Raw genomic sequence first — 13,786 nt, 5'->3', positions numbered from 1 at the left:
TGTGTGTGCGTGTGCATGCGTGTGTGTGTGTGTGTGTATGTGTGTGTGTGTGTGTGTGTGTGTGTGTTTCACTTCTCTTATTTCATAGAGAATTTTAGAAGGCATATATGTTTTATGTTGGAGAATTCCCCACCATGTTGACTATATTAGCAAAATCATTATAGTTAAAAAGAATTTTTGAAATTTTTGATTCTATGTTGAACTAGAATATACATTCAAACTTTAGCTTAAAAGTTAAACTTTAGAATGAGCAGAAATAAGTTATCTAGAAAGAAGTATAATTTATAAATTCCCATGTCTCTTCTATGCCTTGTGGCAAGTGGGAAAAAGGGAATGCCTTGATTCATATTTTCCATTTTAATATAGTCAGATATCTAAAAAGGAACTAGATAAGTAAAATAAATTTCAAAATACATGTTAATTGTTAATTAAGTATCAGAGAGCTTTTTTCTCCTTAAGTGTTTTTACTTAGGGCCAATTTTCCAAAACATGCAGCTATAGGATTGTATAAGAAATTTTAAAAAATCACTTTTAATATTAATCCCATCTCTAACATATCACCTTATGTACTGTCTACTTACTGAAGAATCTAGAATCTGTCCCTTGACAGCTGGCAAAAAAACCCCACACAGTATAAATACAGAGAAAATCAACTCAATAATTAAATTTAAAATCTTGGCAAAAATGCAGGATCTTACAAAATTGACAGAAAGTCTCTTGGAAAATTGCATCAATTGTACACCATGCTGATGGAGATTGGACAGAGTTACAGTGGTTAAAACTATGGAAGAGAAAAACAATTACTATGAATACATTAGAGAACAAGATAATAATGTATATATTTAAGATTTAAAGAGACATTTTGGAAATCTGAAGTAGGCTTAACTAATTTCATTAAATTATCATTAGTCAAAGAAAAAGTAAAGATAAGATAATGTAGTTGGAGACATGTCCAAACCCATAATTTTAAATTTATTTTTGTCTAACTTTAGGTAAAGTTTAGAAATACATTTGTGTTAATTTTTTAAAAACTTAAAAACCAATCCTTTTCACCATTTAATATAAAATGCTGGTCATCTTTTTAAGTTATTTTTTATGTAGCTTAGAATCCTATAAAAGACTCCAGTATTACTTGGATAATTGCTATTTATTCACAGGAAGACAAAAGTATGAAACCTTTCTCTGTGAAAGGAATCTTAATATCTCTGGCAACATACCTACATATGTCCACATACATAGAAAAATGTCCAAAAAAGAATAAAATATTTATTAACCATTTGCACTCGCTTGCTTTTTTCTCGATTCCTTTATTCTATTCGGGATTTAATTTTTTAAATACCCCAGATTTTACAAAGCACGGCAGTAGAATAAAAAACTGGAGTTTCTTTTCATACAAACTTATTTATTTGGATTTTTTTATATTTTAAATTATTGATACATTCAAAGATGCTAACCGTGTCGAGTCACACTCGACATCCGAGTGCATAAGGTTAAATATAATATTGGAAGAAGAGTAGGAGTGAAACCTAGTTATGGAGAAAACCATTTTTTTCTTTTTTTAATTTAAATTCTTTATTGTTGCAAGTATTACATATGTCTCCTTTTGCCCCCATTGACCTCTCCCCGCCCATTCCTGCCCTCAAGCACATGCCTCACCCCCCTACTGTCTGTGTCCATTGGTTATGCTTATATTCCTGAATACAAGTCCTTTGGTTAATATCTTACTCCCCCCCTCCCCCTCCTCCCCTGCCTTCCCTCTGAGGTTTGATGGTCTGTTCAATGCTTCTCTGTCTCTGTATCTATTTTTGTTAATCAGTTTATGTTGTTCATTATATTCCACAAGTGAGTGAGATCATGAAGATATTTATCTTTCTCCTACTGGCTTATTTCGCTTAGCATAATGCTCTCCAGGTCCATCCATGCTGTTATAAATGTTAAGAGTTCTTTCTTTTTTATAGCAGCACTAGAGGCCCAGTGCCTGACATTTGTGCACTGGGTGGGGTCCCTCAGCCTGGCCTGCACCCTCTCACAGTCCAGGAGCCCTCGGGGGATGTTCAACTGCTGGCTTAGGCCCCTCTCTGGTCCTTAGCACTACTTCAGAGGTGGGAGAGGCTCCTGCCACCGCCACTGTGCTCGCCAGCTGTGAGCCCAGCTTCTGGCTGAGCAGTGCTCTCCCTGTGAGAGTGCACTGACCACCAGGGGGCAGCTCCTACGTTGAGCATCTGCCCCTGGTGGTCAATACTTGTCATGGTGACCAATCGTTCTGCCATTCGGTTGATTTGCATATTAGCCTTTTAATAGGACAGTAATCCATTGTGTAGATGTACCACTGTTTTTTAATCCACTCATCTGCTGATGGGCACTTAGGCTGTTTCCAAATCTTAGCAATTGTGCTGCTTTGAACATAAGGGTGTATATATTCTTTCTGATCAATGTTTCTGATCTCTTGGGATATATTCCTGGAAGTGGGTTCACTGGGTTAAATGGAAATTCCATTTTTAATTTTTTGAGGAAACTCTATACTGTTCTCCACAGTGGCTGCACCAGTCTGCATTCCCACCAGCAGTCCAAGAGGATTCCCTTTACTCCACACCCTTGCCAGCACTTGTCCTTTGTTGATTATAGACATTCTGACAGGTGTGAGATGGTGCCTCATTGTCATTTTGATTTGCATTCTCAGATTGTTAGTGACTTTGAGCATGTTTTCATATGTCTCTTGGCCTTCTCTATGTCCTCTTTCAAAAAGTGTCTATTTAGGTCCTTTGCCCAGTTTTTGATTGGATTGTTTATCTTCCTTTTGTTAAATTGTATGAGTTCCCTATAAATTTTGGAGATTAAACCTTATCGGATATAATATTGGCAAATATGTTCTCCCATGCAGTGGGCTTTCTTGTTCTTTTGTTGATGGTTTCTTTTGCTGTGCAGAAGCTTTTTATTTTATTTAGTCCCATTTTAAAAAAAAATTTCTCCTTAGTTTCCATTGTCCTAAGAGATGTGTCAACCCAAGCCATTATGCTCAATTAATATTTGACAAAGGAAGCAAGAGCATACAGTGAAATCACGACAGTCTCTTTAATAAATGGTGTTGGGATAATTGGACAGATACTTGCAAAAAAAAAATAAAACTAGACCACCAACTTATACCATACACCAAGCTCAAATGGATAAAAGACTTAAACATGAGATAGGAAACCAAAAATTTTAGAAGAATCCATAGGCAACAAAATATCAGACATATTTCATAGCAATATCTTTACCAAAATCATTCTTTTAGAGATGTATAGTTGTAACAGAGATCTAAAAATTGAGCTTTAAAAGGAATGGGTTAAGAAATTTTGGAAGTTTCCAGTAAAAATTGGAAGATTTTGTGAGAAAAATGAAATGCATTTTGAAGTACTTAGAAGATAGATTAAAATGCTCATGGATTTCTGCAGTTAATAGAATGTTATCCAATGGTAGAAAATATTAAAAAATATATTTAATATCATTATAATCCCACTATGGCAAAATACAGGACACTTTGCAAGTTTGAAAAATAAACATGGGCCCTGGCTGCTTTGCTCAGTGGTTAGAGCATCAACCTTCTCATTGGAGGGTCTCAGGTTTGATTACCATTTAAGGGCACAAAAATAAAAACAAAACAAAACAAAAAACACAAACAATAGTTCAACTTCATTTGTGTAAATAGAGCTGATGAAAAGCCAAATGAGTTGGTTTATGAAGTCATGTATGCGTTAACATTGGAAGTATCCTGAGAAATCCAATTAACTACTTTTTGAATATGTTATTTAGGAAAACCCAGCACTGTAAATTTGGACCTCTAAATGAAAAAAACTTTAAAATGATTTCACCAGAAACTTCTTCCACACCTGAGTACATGAGTGTGTCAGGATTTATATTAACTCTTGCCATGGGGAACACTCTGTTTACAATAAAATCTCCTAAAATTGTATCTGCCAAGTAAATTATTTTTCATTTAAACTCATTACTGGTAGCCTAAATGTATTATCAAAGATTGTGTTTTGAAAATTGACAAATGTATGTAAATGACCTTGCAAAATGCCTCGTACAGAGGTAGAAAATTTAGCTACCATAAACTATACAATATTAATTTGCTAACTGGAAAAATAGCAACATATTGTAAACATGCATATTTTATTAATAATAATTAGGCATTTTGCCTTGGGAAAATAATTTTCATCATAGTAGATATAGTGATATGAATATAGTGACAGAATTGATACTAGATTGAGGTAAGTTTCATTGCCTGTGTTGGTTCTGTTTCCTTACTATGTCTTATAAATAGTCCCCAGAATAAAGGTCTACTTTCATTTATTTTAATTGAGTTATTACTAAAAGCAGAATTAGATGAAAAATATTTCCCATAAGATTTCAGTGTAGTTTAAATATATTAACTTATTTTCTGCACTTTTTTGAGAAGTTATTTAACATACAAAGTGTAGGTTGGGGCTCCACATGTGGTGATTGGTTAGCAGATGCTTTTGCTGATATTCATCCAATCCCAGCTGTGCTGGACAGTTTCTAATCCTATTGACTATACCCTACTTTACAAGCCTCTCTTTTATGCCTTCAACCTTTTTGGAAGCTGAAGAACCTAACTGAATGTTCCCATAGGCCACTTGTAAATCAGCACAAAAGGGTGGATATGTTAATACCTGAAGGTAATCTGTGTCTAACGGGGACAAGAGAGTCAGTGGACAATTGTTCCATGTCTCAATCATTCCATAACTGAATTCATAAGGTTCTCACTGAGTGCATAGTCATCTACTGCAGTGTAAAAAGTTACCTCCAAAATCTAATGGTTGAAAACAACAAGCATTTACAGATGTTCCTCAGCTTACCTTGGGGTTATGTACTGGTAACCCCATTGCATTAAAAATACCATGTAAAAATGCATTTAACACACCTAACCTACTGGACACCATAATGTAGGCTAGCCTAACTTAAATGTGCTCAGAACACTTACATTAGCCTACAGTTGGACAATTATCTTGAGTAATTACCGCTCTCTTTTCTTCCTCACCGGAAGCAGGAGACACAGATGGGCATCATGTAGACATGATGGGATGGGAAATGAAGCACAAAATCCAAAAACTCCAGCTACACAGTACACTATAGACTAAGTGTCAGTTGTTTATCCTTGTGCTAGTGTGTCTGACTGTGAACTTCGGCTCACTACTGCTATCTAGCATCACAAGAGATACAGTAAGGTTTCTACTAAATGCGTGTGCTTTGGCACCATTGTAAAGTTGGGTGATTCTGGCTCAGGATCTTTTATTAGGTTGCAATCAAGTGTCAGCAGGCTTATAGTCAAATAAAGGCTTGCATTGGGCTAGAAGATCCTGTTCCAAATTTGCTGATGTGGCTGTTGACCAGGGCCTTTATTTCTCCTCCACGTGGCTCTCTCCATACTGTTACTTGATTATCTTCATGGCATAGAAGTTGGCTTGTCTAAGAGAACCAAAGAAAGAAGGAGAAGGAAATCATACTTGGACCATATTCTACACATTAGCGATGAATTACTAAGTACAACCTACAGTCAATGAGAGAATTAGGCTTTCGAAAAGTATGAGAGAGTTTTAGAACCATTCTAGTGGTACTGAGCCCAGCTACCCCTGGTGGCAAAGAGCTAAATAACGCATTCCCAATTGGCTTTTTTCTTCCCTGTCTCATTTTCCCCACTCCTTCATTTGGGCTTATTTGTATAACCTCTCAAATAAGCAATCTGAATTCAAGTCTTTATCTCAGTTTCTGCATAAGAAACATTCCAAACCAAAACAACTTAGCATTCTGAAATTTAAATACTCAGAGGATCAAAATTTAAAGCAAAGTTTTATTGAAAACATATAAAATAATATCTATAAAAATAATTCCTTTTGATATTTATGTATTCCCAATCACCGAGACAGTTGTGCTTATTATCACTTCCTTTTTATCTAAATTATTTTACATGTCCATATATAGTTTCAACAGCTATTTAGACAATATTCTGATTTGTAAAGTAATCTCAAGAAACTTAGATTTATGTTGTCTCCAGAGAATATTCTCCTCATAATGTGTATGCAAAATTAAACTGATAATTGAAACACTCAGGATAAAAGTAAAAATGTTAAATAAAAAATGGCCTATAGGATACATAATTTAGGCAATAGAAATAAAAGTACTTATTTTAGATATTAAGTAGAATTGTACTTTATGGAATTAACTTAAGGCTATAAAATTACATACCTGAAAATAACACAATAATTTAGATTCTAATCTATCACAATTTCTGCAATAAATCAAGCAAATTAGTTTAAAATGCCTGAGTTTTTTAAAGATTTAGAAGATATAATGAGATCAATTGAATAATTCAGAAAATAGTGAGTCGGGTAACAATGTGATATTGATATTGGAGAATTGCAAGGATTGCCCTTCTCCTTTGCTTGTGAGAGCGGAGTTCTTAGGCCCTGCTGAAATCAGCATTTCTGGAGGCTCCCATGGGAAGATGAGATGTGGTAGGAAGTTTTATTTTCATGGAATTACATCCCTCAGGTTGCAAAGTCCCTTTTCTCTTAATCTAGTCCTAGAAAAGGTGCAACTGGGGATTTAGCAGAACTAAAAGCAAAGCAGTGTCCAGAGTTTCTGTTCCAGGGTGGAGTTGAGTCCCTTACAGCAACAGACTAGTTACAATCCATCAGTCCATTGTGTGTGGGGTCCACATGGCTGTGGGCTATGTGGGCAAGTATAGAGCGTGAGAGCCCTGCAAACTAGGAGTCAGGCATGAGCAGCAAGAACAGCAAGAGAGGCAAGAGTTTTGGCTCAGTGGGTAGAGTGTTGGCCTTCGGACTAAAGGGTCCCAGGTTTGATTCTGGCCAAGGGCATATACCTGGGTTGAGGGCTTGATCCTCTCCTCTAGTAGGAAGCGTGCAAAAGGCAGCCAATCCATGATTCTTTCTCATCATTGATGTTTCTCTATCTCTACCTCTCTCCATCTCTCTCTCCCTTCCTCTCTGAAATCAATTAAAAAAAAAAAAGGCGGGGGGTGGAGGGGAACTGCTTTGTTCAGAAGCTTATGTATTTCAGATTTCATGCCATGCCTATTTTGGCCAATGACCTGCTCCCAGGTGTGACTGACAGGTAATCATCTTTCCTACGTCACCCAGGCCTCACTGGGCATGCCTATAATATTTAGCCTTTTCTTTGTTCCTTTCTAGTTAAGTTATAATGGGGTTAAATACAATGATACCAATATCTTTAGGACAGATAATCAAGGCCATTCTGGTTATGTCATTGGTTCTGCCTGCACACTAGGATATCTCTAACTTACCAACCTTGTTCTGATTGTATTTCCCAGGGAACTGGTAGTTTACAATATTTAAATATATAGAGAGAGTGTAAAAAAAAAGTCAATGTTGTCAATCCATAGTCATGCACATTAATATAAATATAAGTAAACACATTTGGATTCCATGACTTACATAAGCATTTTAGTTACAGTTTAATTATCTGGTATATCATCCAGATCACAGAAGGAAGCAGAGGACAGTAACAAGAGAGATGTAAAATCATTTGGCTACTACATGAAAATAAGCCAAAATTCCACAAGGTGTAAATTTTTTACTAAAATATAAGCAAATAAAATTAAGCAGAAGTTATGTTCAGGGTGTGTGAATTCCTAATTGGAGGCTCTGTACTCATTACAAACTGATCAGTTATCAATAAAGGGTGTGTCTAATATTAATAGAAATAACTTAATATTTTAATATCCTATAGCTAATGGATTTATGTACAGTTGTTGTCACTAATAATTAAAAAGAAAGATCATAGATCATAGAAATGAACTTGAGAGTTCTGAATGTATATGAAGTGACTTACATATGTAATACGTTTTAGCTATTCTACTTTGAGAATTATTGGCTTTAGCAAAGATCCTAATAATAAACACTTTAGCTTCAGGGAATTTAAAGATGATCTTTTTAATGTTGATGCTTTGAAAATGAAAAAAAAATGCTATCGTGTGTGTGATTTTTAACAATTATTAAACTACATCATACTAAATTATGCCATCAAATCAGGCAAATGGCATACTAGAGACTGCAACTAAATTTCTTTTTCAAATGGAAAGTAAATATTTCCAAGTCAAATAAGAGTTTAGTGAATGTGTGTAAGTTGAATTAAGTCTCAATTACAACACCTCAGCTAAAAAAGAAAAAGATTTCTGAATAGAACTGACTGTGTGAGCTGTAAATTCAGTCTTTGAATACTACTTCATCTTTTTCTCCCCAATTTTAGGATACCAGGTGCTATGTTTTGTTTGTTTAGTAAGTTGTCTGTAGACTTTCTTTGTTATACACTAAGTGGCCAGATTATTATGATCTCTTAATGCATAATAATCTGGTCACTCAGTGTGTGTGTGTGTGTGTGTGTGTGTGTGTGTGTGTGTGTGTGTATGTATGTATGTATACACACATATTTGAGGCCCGGTGCATGATTTCGTGCATGGGTGGGGTCCAGCCAGCCTGGCCAGGGGTAGGGGACATGGGTGGTTGGCCGGCCTGCCTGCTGGTTGAACTCCTGATCCAGGGGACAATTTGCATATTAGCCTTTTATTATATAGGATATGCACTGAGTGGCCAGATTATTATGCATACAGAGATCATAATAATCTGGCCACTCAGTGTATACCTCATAATTTAACTTGATAAATGCCCCAAATGGTGATTTCAGTATCGTGGAATCCATTGAGTACTCCATGGACAAGACCAATAAGAGGCAGATTATAATTTTAATTTAATATTTTTAATTTTAAAAAAGTAAAGAATATAATTGAAAAGCAATACCAAAATTTTGACATTTGATCTAGAGGAGGGTTTGCAGGAAGAGCTCATGGAAGTGGTGGTGACCCTCAGAGTGGTTATAGGAAAGGATCTAGGTGAGGTGGTTAACAAAAATAACTACAGACCACATTAAATGGCTCCTTTTGCAGTTTATCCCTAACAGGTGATAAAGCAATATTTTCCAATTTGAACAATCACGTAACTGTGAATCCTGCCACCTGCTAATAGCAGTTTAACTTTTTTGAATCAAGTGCTAAAATGAAAATGTGATGTTGGGTTTCTCTTTAAGTTTTATTCTGAGTTAAAATTAAAACAAATTTGCTTTAAATGTTTTGTTAATTGCTATGCATAAGAATCAATTTGTGTTTTATGCCCCAGTATTGTAGGTCAAATCTGTGTTAAAAACCCATTGTGAGAGTTTCATGACTTAGTAGTATCTTAATAGGTTTTATTAAAGACTATTTTTAGCAGTTTTAGGCTCACACACAATTGAGAGGAAGGTACAGAAATTGCCCATATACCTCCTGCCCCCACGTTGCATAGCTTACCTCATTATTGACATCACACACCAGAATGGTACATTTGTTACCAAAATGAACCTACATTTATGCATCATAACCACCCAAAGACTATATAACTTACCTTAGGGCTCATGCTTGGTGTTGTACATTCTTTGGGTTTGGACAAAAGTATAATGGCTTAAGTCTGTCATTATGATATCAGTTAGAATATTTTCATTGTCCTAAAAAATCCTTTGTGCTCTGCCTTTTTATCCTCCTCCCTCTCACCCCTGATAACCAGTGGTCTTTTCATTGTATTCATAGTTTTGCCTTTTCTAGAATGTCATACTATTGAAATCATACAGTATTTAGTGTTTTTTAGATTAACTTCTTTCACTTAGTAACATGCATTTAAGATTTCTCCGTGTCTTTTAAAAGCTTGACAACTCATTGCTTTTCAGCACTGAATAATATTCCATCATTGTAAATAAGCCTTTAATAATGTGGTAATGAAGTGTGTGAGGAGAGAAATAAGGAGAGGAAGCACATTAATGCCATTTCCTTTATTAGTTTCCTAGTGGTGACAGCAAATTGCCACAAACTTGGTGGCTAAAAACAAATTTATTTGGTCACAATTGTAGAGATAAAAAATCCAAAATCAAGGTATCAGCAAAGCTGCACTCTCTCTGAAGGTGCTAAGGAAGGATCCTACCTTCCTCTTCCAGTTTCTCCAAGTCCCTGGTGTCCCTTAGCCTGGGGCTGCATGACACCTGTTTCTGCCCCTTCTTCACATTGCCTGTGTGTCTCTGTGTCGCACCTTCTTAGAAGGACACTTGTCTTTGGATGCGGGGCCCACCCAGTTAATTCAGAGTGATCTCATCTCGTGATCCTTAACTTTATTACATCTGCAAAGATCAAGTGGTGTTAATTTCACTGAAAATGCTGGTGAATATTAACTAAATTATTTATTATAAATCAACTGTAATAAAGGACTACTTTCTGTGCTTAATTTTACTCTTAATTTGGTAAATATGACTCTACAATATAGACTCATCTATATTGTTCACTTTTCTTTCTTAGATGTCTTCCTGGATTTTCTGGTTAGTCTTTTGAAATTAAGATAAACGAATGTTTTTCATCATCAAATCTAAATGGTGTAAACTGTAAAAATCACATCATTGGATAGATTTGCAAATGTCAACGAGGTAATTATTGAAAAAATAATAGTCCTGCATCCTATATATATATGTGTGTGTATAAATATTTATAAAATATGTTTATATATGTATGTATGTGTATAATATATTTGTGATAATCACTCCACCAATAATGTTGATCAACATTGCTTGGTTCTAAGCAAGTCCTAAGCAATGATCACATTTAGAAAACAGAAACTGGATGTTCTGTGAACTGGTAAGCAATCACTTTGACTACCATCAGGAAATTCTAATGTTTAGAATTAATACCTCACTACAGGTATTTTCTAAATTTATGTAAACTTCAGATTCCTTATTTTTATCTATATCAATTGTGCTTGGCACACAGGAGTCTTTTATAAATGTTAGCACTTATTAATATTGACTTTATTGTTATGTACAATGATTTTTAGTACAGAGATGGGAAAGCAGAGTCAACTTATTTTATTCAAGGAATAATTATTCATTAATAATTACCTTTTGGACCATTTCTGCCTTTGGTCATATTCTCTTTAACTATATACTAATGTAAACAAGTTGTACCCACACATCTTCCCTACATTTCCTCTACTTTTCAGCTATGTTGCTTTCATCCTCTGTCTTCTGTCATTCATCTCCAACATTAGGTTGCATCAACTGAGATAGAATGTTGAATGCCTGAATTTTCTTGAGCAATAATAATCTCAGAAGCACATGAGGGGGTATTTTTGGTCACTCAGAAAGAATTTTCACTACTTTCAGACCCCACAGAAGACTTGAGACAGCTTGTGGATTCCTCAGATTCTGGGTTTCTGGTTATTTGGATCCCCTGAGGAAATAACAGCTGGAAAGTCTGGGGGCACCTCCCACCATCTAAGGTCTTCTATCTAGGCTGATAATCAAATTAACAGAGGCAGATTAACATGAGAAAATGTCCAATATTTATTATTACTGATGTATATGCCAGGGTATCAAGATATGAGACCAGAAACCCATTAGGCAGTTGAGGCTTATATGCCACCGGGACAAAGAAGAAGCCAAGGGCCTGGGACTCCCAAGGGGAAGTAGGTAGCTCACAGGTACAAAATAGAGTCAACATGTAAACAAATTCTGGCTGTGCCATTCAGACACAGTAGGACACAGAGGACAGGCTTTGCTAGATTTCTTCCTGTCTGACACACATGTACTAATTCATGTGTGCTAAAGGTGAACATGCTAAGGTTCTCTTCCAGAAGCAAGTTTTTCTAACTGAAAGATAGAAAATTCCTTGAGGCAGGAAAAGGGAAAAGTCAAAGGTGCTTTTTGAGTCATTTGTTTCTTAACAACCAGTTTAAAAGCAATATCTCAAAAGGCACAATTTGGGGTGGCAAAACTTTGGTTCCCTTCAGCAGACATATGGATAATAGGGCTCCGATCGTTTATGTGATGTTGTACAAATTATCAATTGAGAGCCAGCAACATGCTGTTTACTAGTTCACATTCACTCATCATTGACAACATCTCCTGTATTTTGTGATACAAGGTTTTATTTGGTCAGACAGTTTATCAAGAGACATTTGCACGTGTATTTTGAAATAGCCACCTATACGTAAAAATGTGACTCTTGCAGATAAAATAAGTAGAATAGAGATTACAATTCTCTGATATAAGAAATAAATACCATTTCCAAAATTTTGCCTCTTCCAAGCATATACGTTTTTATTGAGGTCTGAACATTTTTAAAACACAATGAAAGCTACTAGAAGCAATGAGTACAGGGCGGAGCAAAAGTAAGTTTACAGTTGTGAGTATGTGAAACACAGAGTTTATTCTTGTATTATTATTCATTAATTATTTATTATTTATTTGTATTACAACTGTAAACCTATTTTTGCCTCAACCTGTATATTCCTACAAAACCAGTAAAGAAATAAAACAGGTATGTCAATATTTTTTTCTATATCAATACATATCTTATACTTGCTGGTTTCATATTTATGTTATTATATTTACGTTGCTAGATTACTTTTGATGCTCAGTTAAGAATCCACTTATTTTAGATTCATTTGGGAGCCTGGAGCCATTTTGAAGCAGCCACAGCATTCAGATGTAGCTCCATTCTGAATGCTGCTCACAATCCATAGTGGAAAATAAAGGCTTCAGAAATGATACCCATCGTGTTGTTAGGTGTTACTAATAACTTTCAGGTACTTTGGACTTAAGACTTAGTTTTTTCACAACCTAGTCACAAAAGCAACAACCAAATAAACAAAAACAAAAACTAACAAATTCTTTGACAGTGCTGTGGGCACCCTTTCAGACCTGCTCCCAGGTACTCTGGGCAGTCATGGCTCTTAATCATGGCAACCCATCTTCCCTCTGACGTTATTTAAGGCATGATCTTACTCTTACAGGTTACCCTTTATCCCTTCCTCATTTTCCTTGTTAGCATAGTTAGGCTTTTTTTTTCAAGCTTTTAAAATTCATACTGGAAAATTCATTCTCTGATACAAAGTCCTATAGTTTTGACAAATGCATAAAAAGTTGTGTAACAACCACCACAGCCATCATGTAGTCATTATCCCAAAATTGTACACATTCTACTCCTTTGTAGGCAGTCCTTTACTCATCCCCAACATATATTTATTTTTATATAATTCTAATTTTTTTCTTTATCATTTTTGTCCTTGAAAATTCTACCTGTTGTTTAGTAGTTTTTTCTCTCATAGTCTGATTTTTAGATTTTGAAAGCCAAGTGTGCGAGGACTTCAGCATATATGCGTTTGGAAAATAATAATTGTAATATAGATAACAATACTAATGCATGGACACAATGTTTTTTTGTATATGCATTGATTTATTTATTTTTCATAACAACCTTGTGAAAAAGGTACTGTTATCTCATTTTATCAGTAAGGATCTGGAGCCGTGGTCGGCAAACCGCGGCTCGCGAGCCACATGTGGCTCTTTGGCCCCTTGAGTGTGTCTCTTCCACAAAATACCACGGCCTGGTCGAGTCTATTTTGAAGAAGTGGTATTAGAGGAAGTTTAAGTTTAAAAAATTTGGCTCTCAAAAGAAATTTCAATCGTTGTACTGTTGATATTTGGCTCTGTTGACTAATGAGTTTGCCGACCACTGATCTGGAGTACCAGAGTCTTCAGATAATCTTCCATAGCACATTAGGCAAAACTCAGATATATAACCAGGATTCCTGGCTTAATGTTGTACATTCATTATTTCTTATGTTCCCCAAAGAAAGGCCTTCACTGAATAGCTACTTTCCATAAAGTT

At 35.4% G+C, this 13,786-nt stretch overlaps 1 protein-coding gene across 1 annotated transcript in view; it reads left to right on the top strand.

Moving 5' to 3' along the window:
* The window catches only part of EYS (eyes shut homolog), a 1,391,558-nt gene that overhangs the window by 649,973 nt on the left and 727,799 nt on the right, over positions 1-13,786 (top strand). Inside the window, 1 exon segment of the mRNA XM_054722350.1 lies at positions 10,421-10,545. Coding sequence (XP_054578325.1) covers positions 10,421-10,545 — 125 coding nt within the window.

This window comes from Eptesicus fuscus, chromosome 10 (genome assembly GCF_027574615.1).
Source record: "Eptesicus fuscus isolate TK198812 chromosome 10, DD_ASM_mEF_20220401, whole genome shotgun sequence".
NCBI classification, from domain to species: Eukaryota; Metazoa; Chordata; class Mammalia; order Chiroptera; family Vespertilionidae; genus Eptesicus; species Eptesicus fuscus.
The sequence above is the reverse complement of the archived record's forward strand: the minus strand, read 5'-3'. Positions and strand labels throughout refer to the sequence as shown.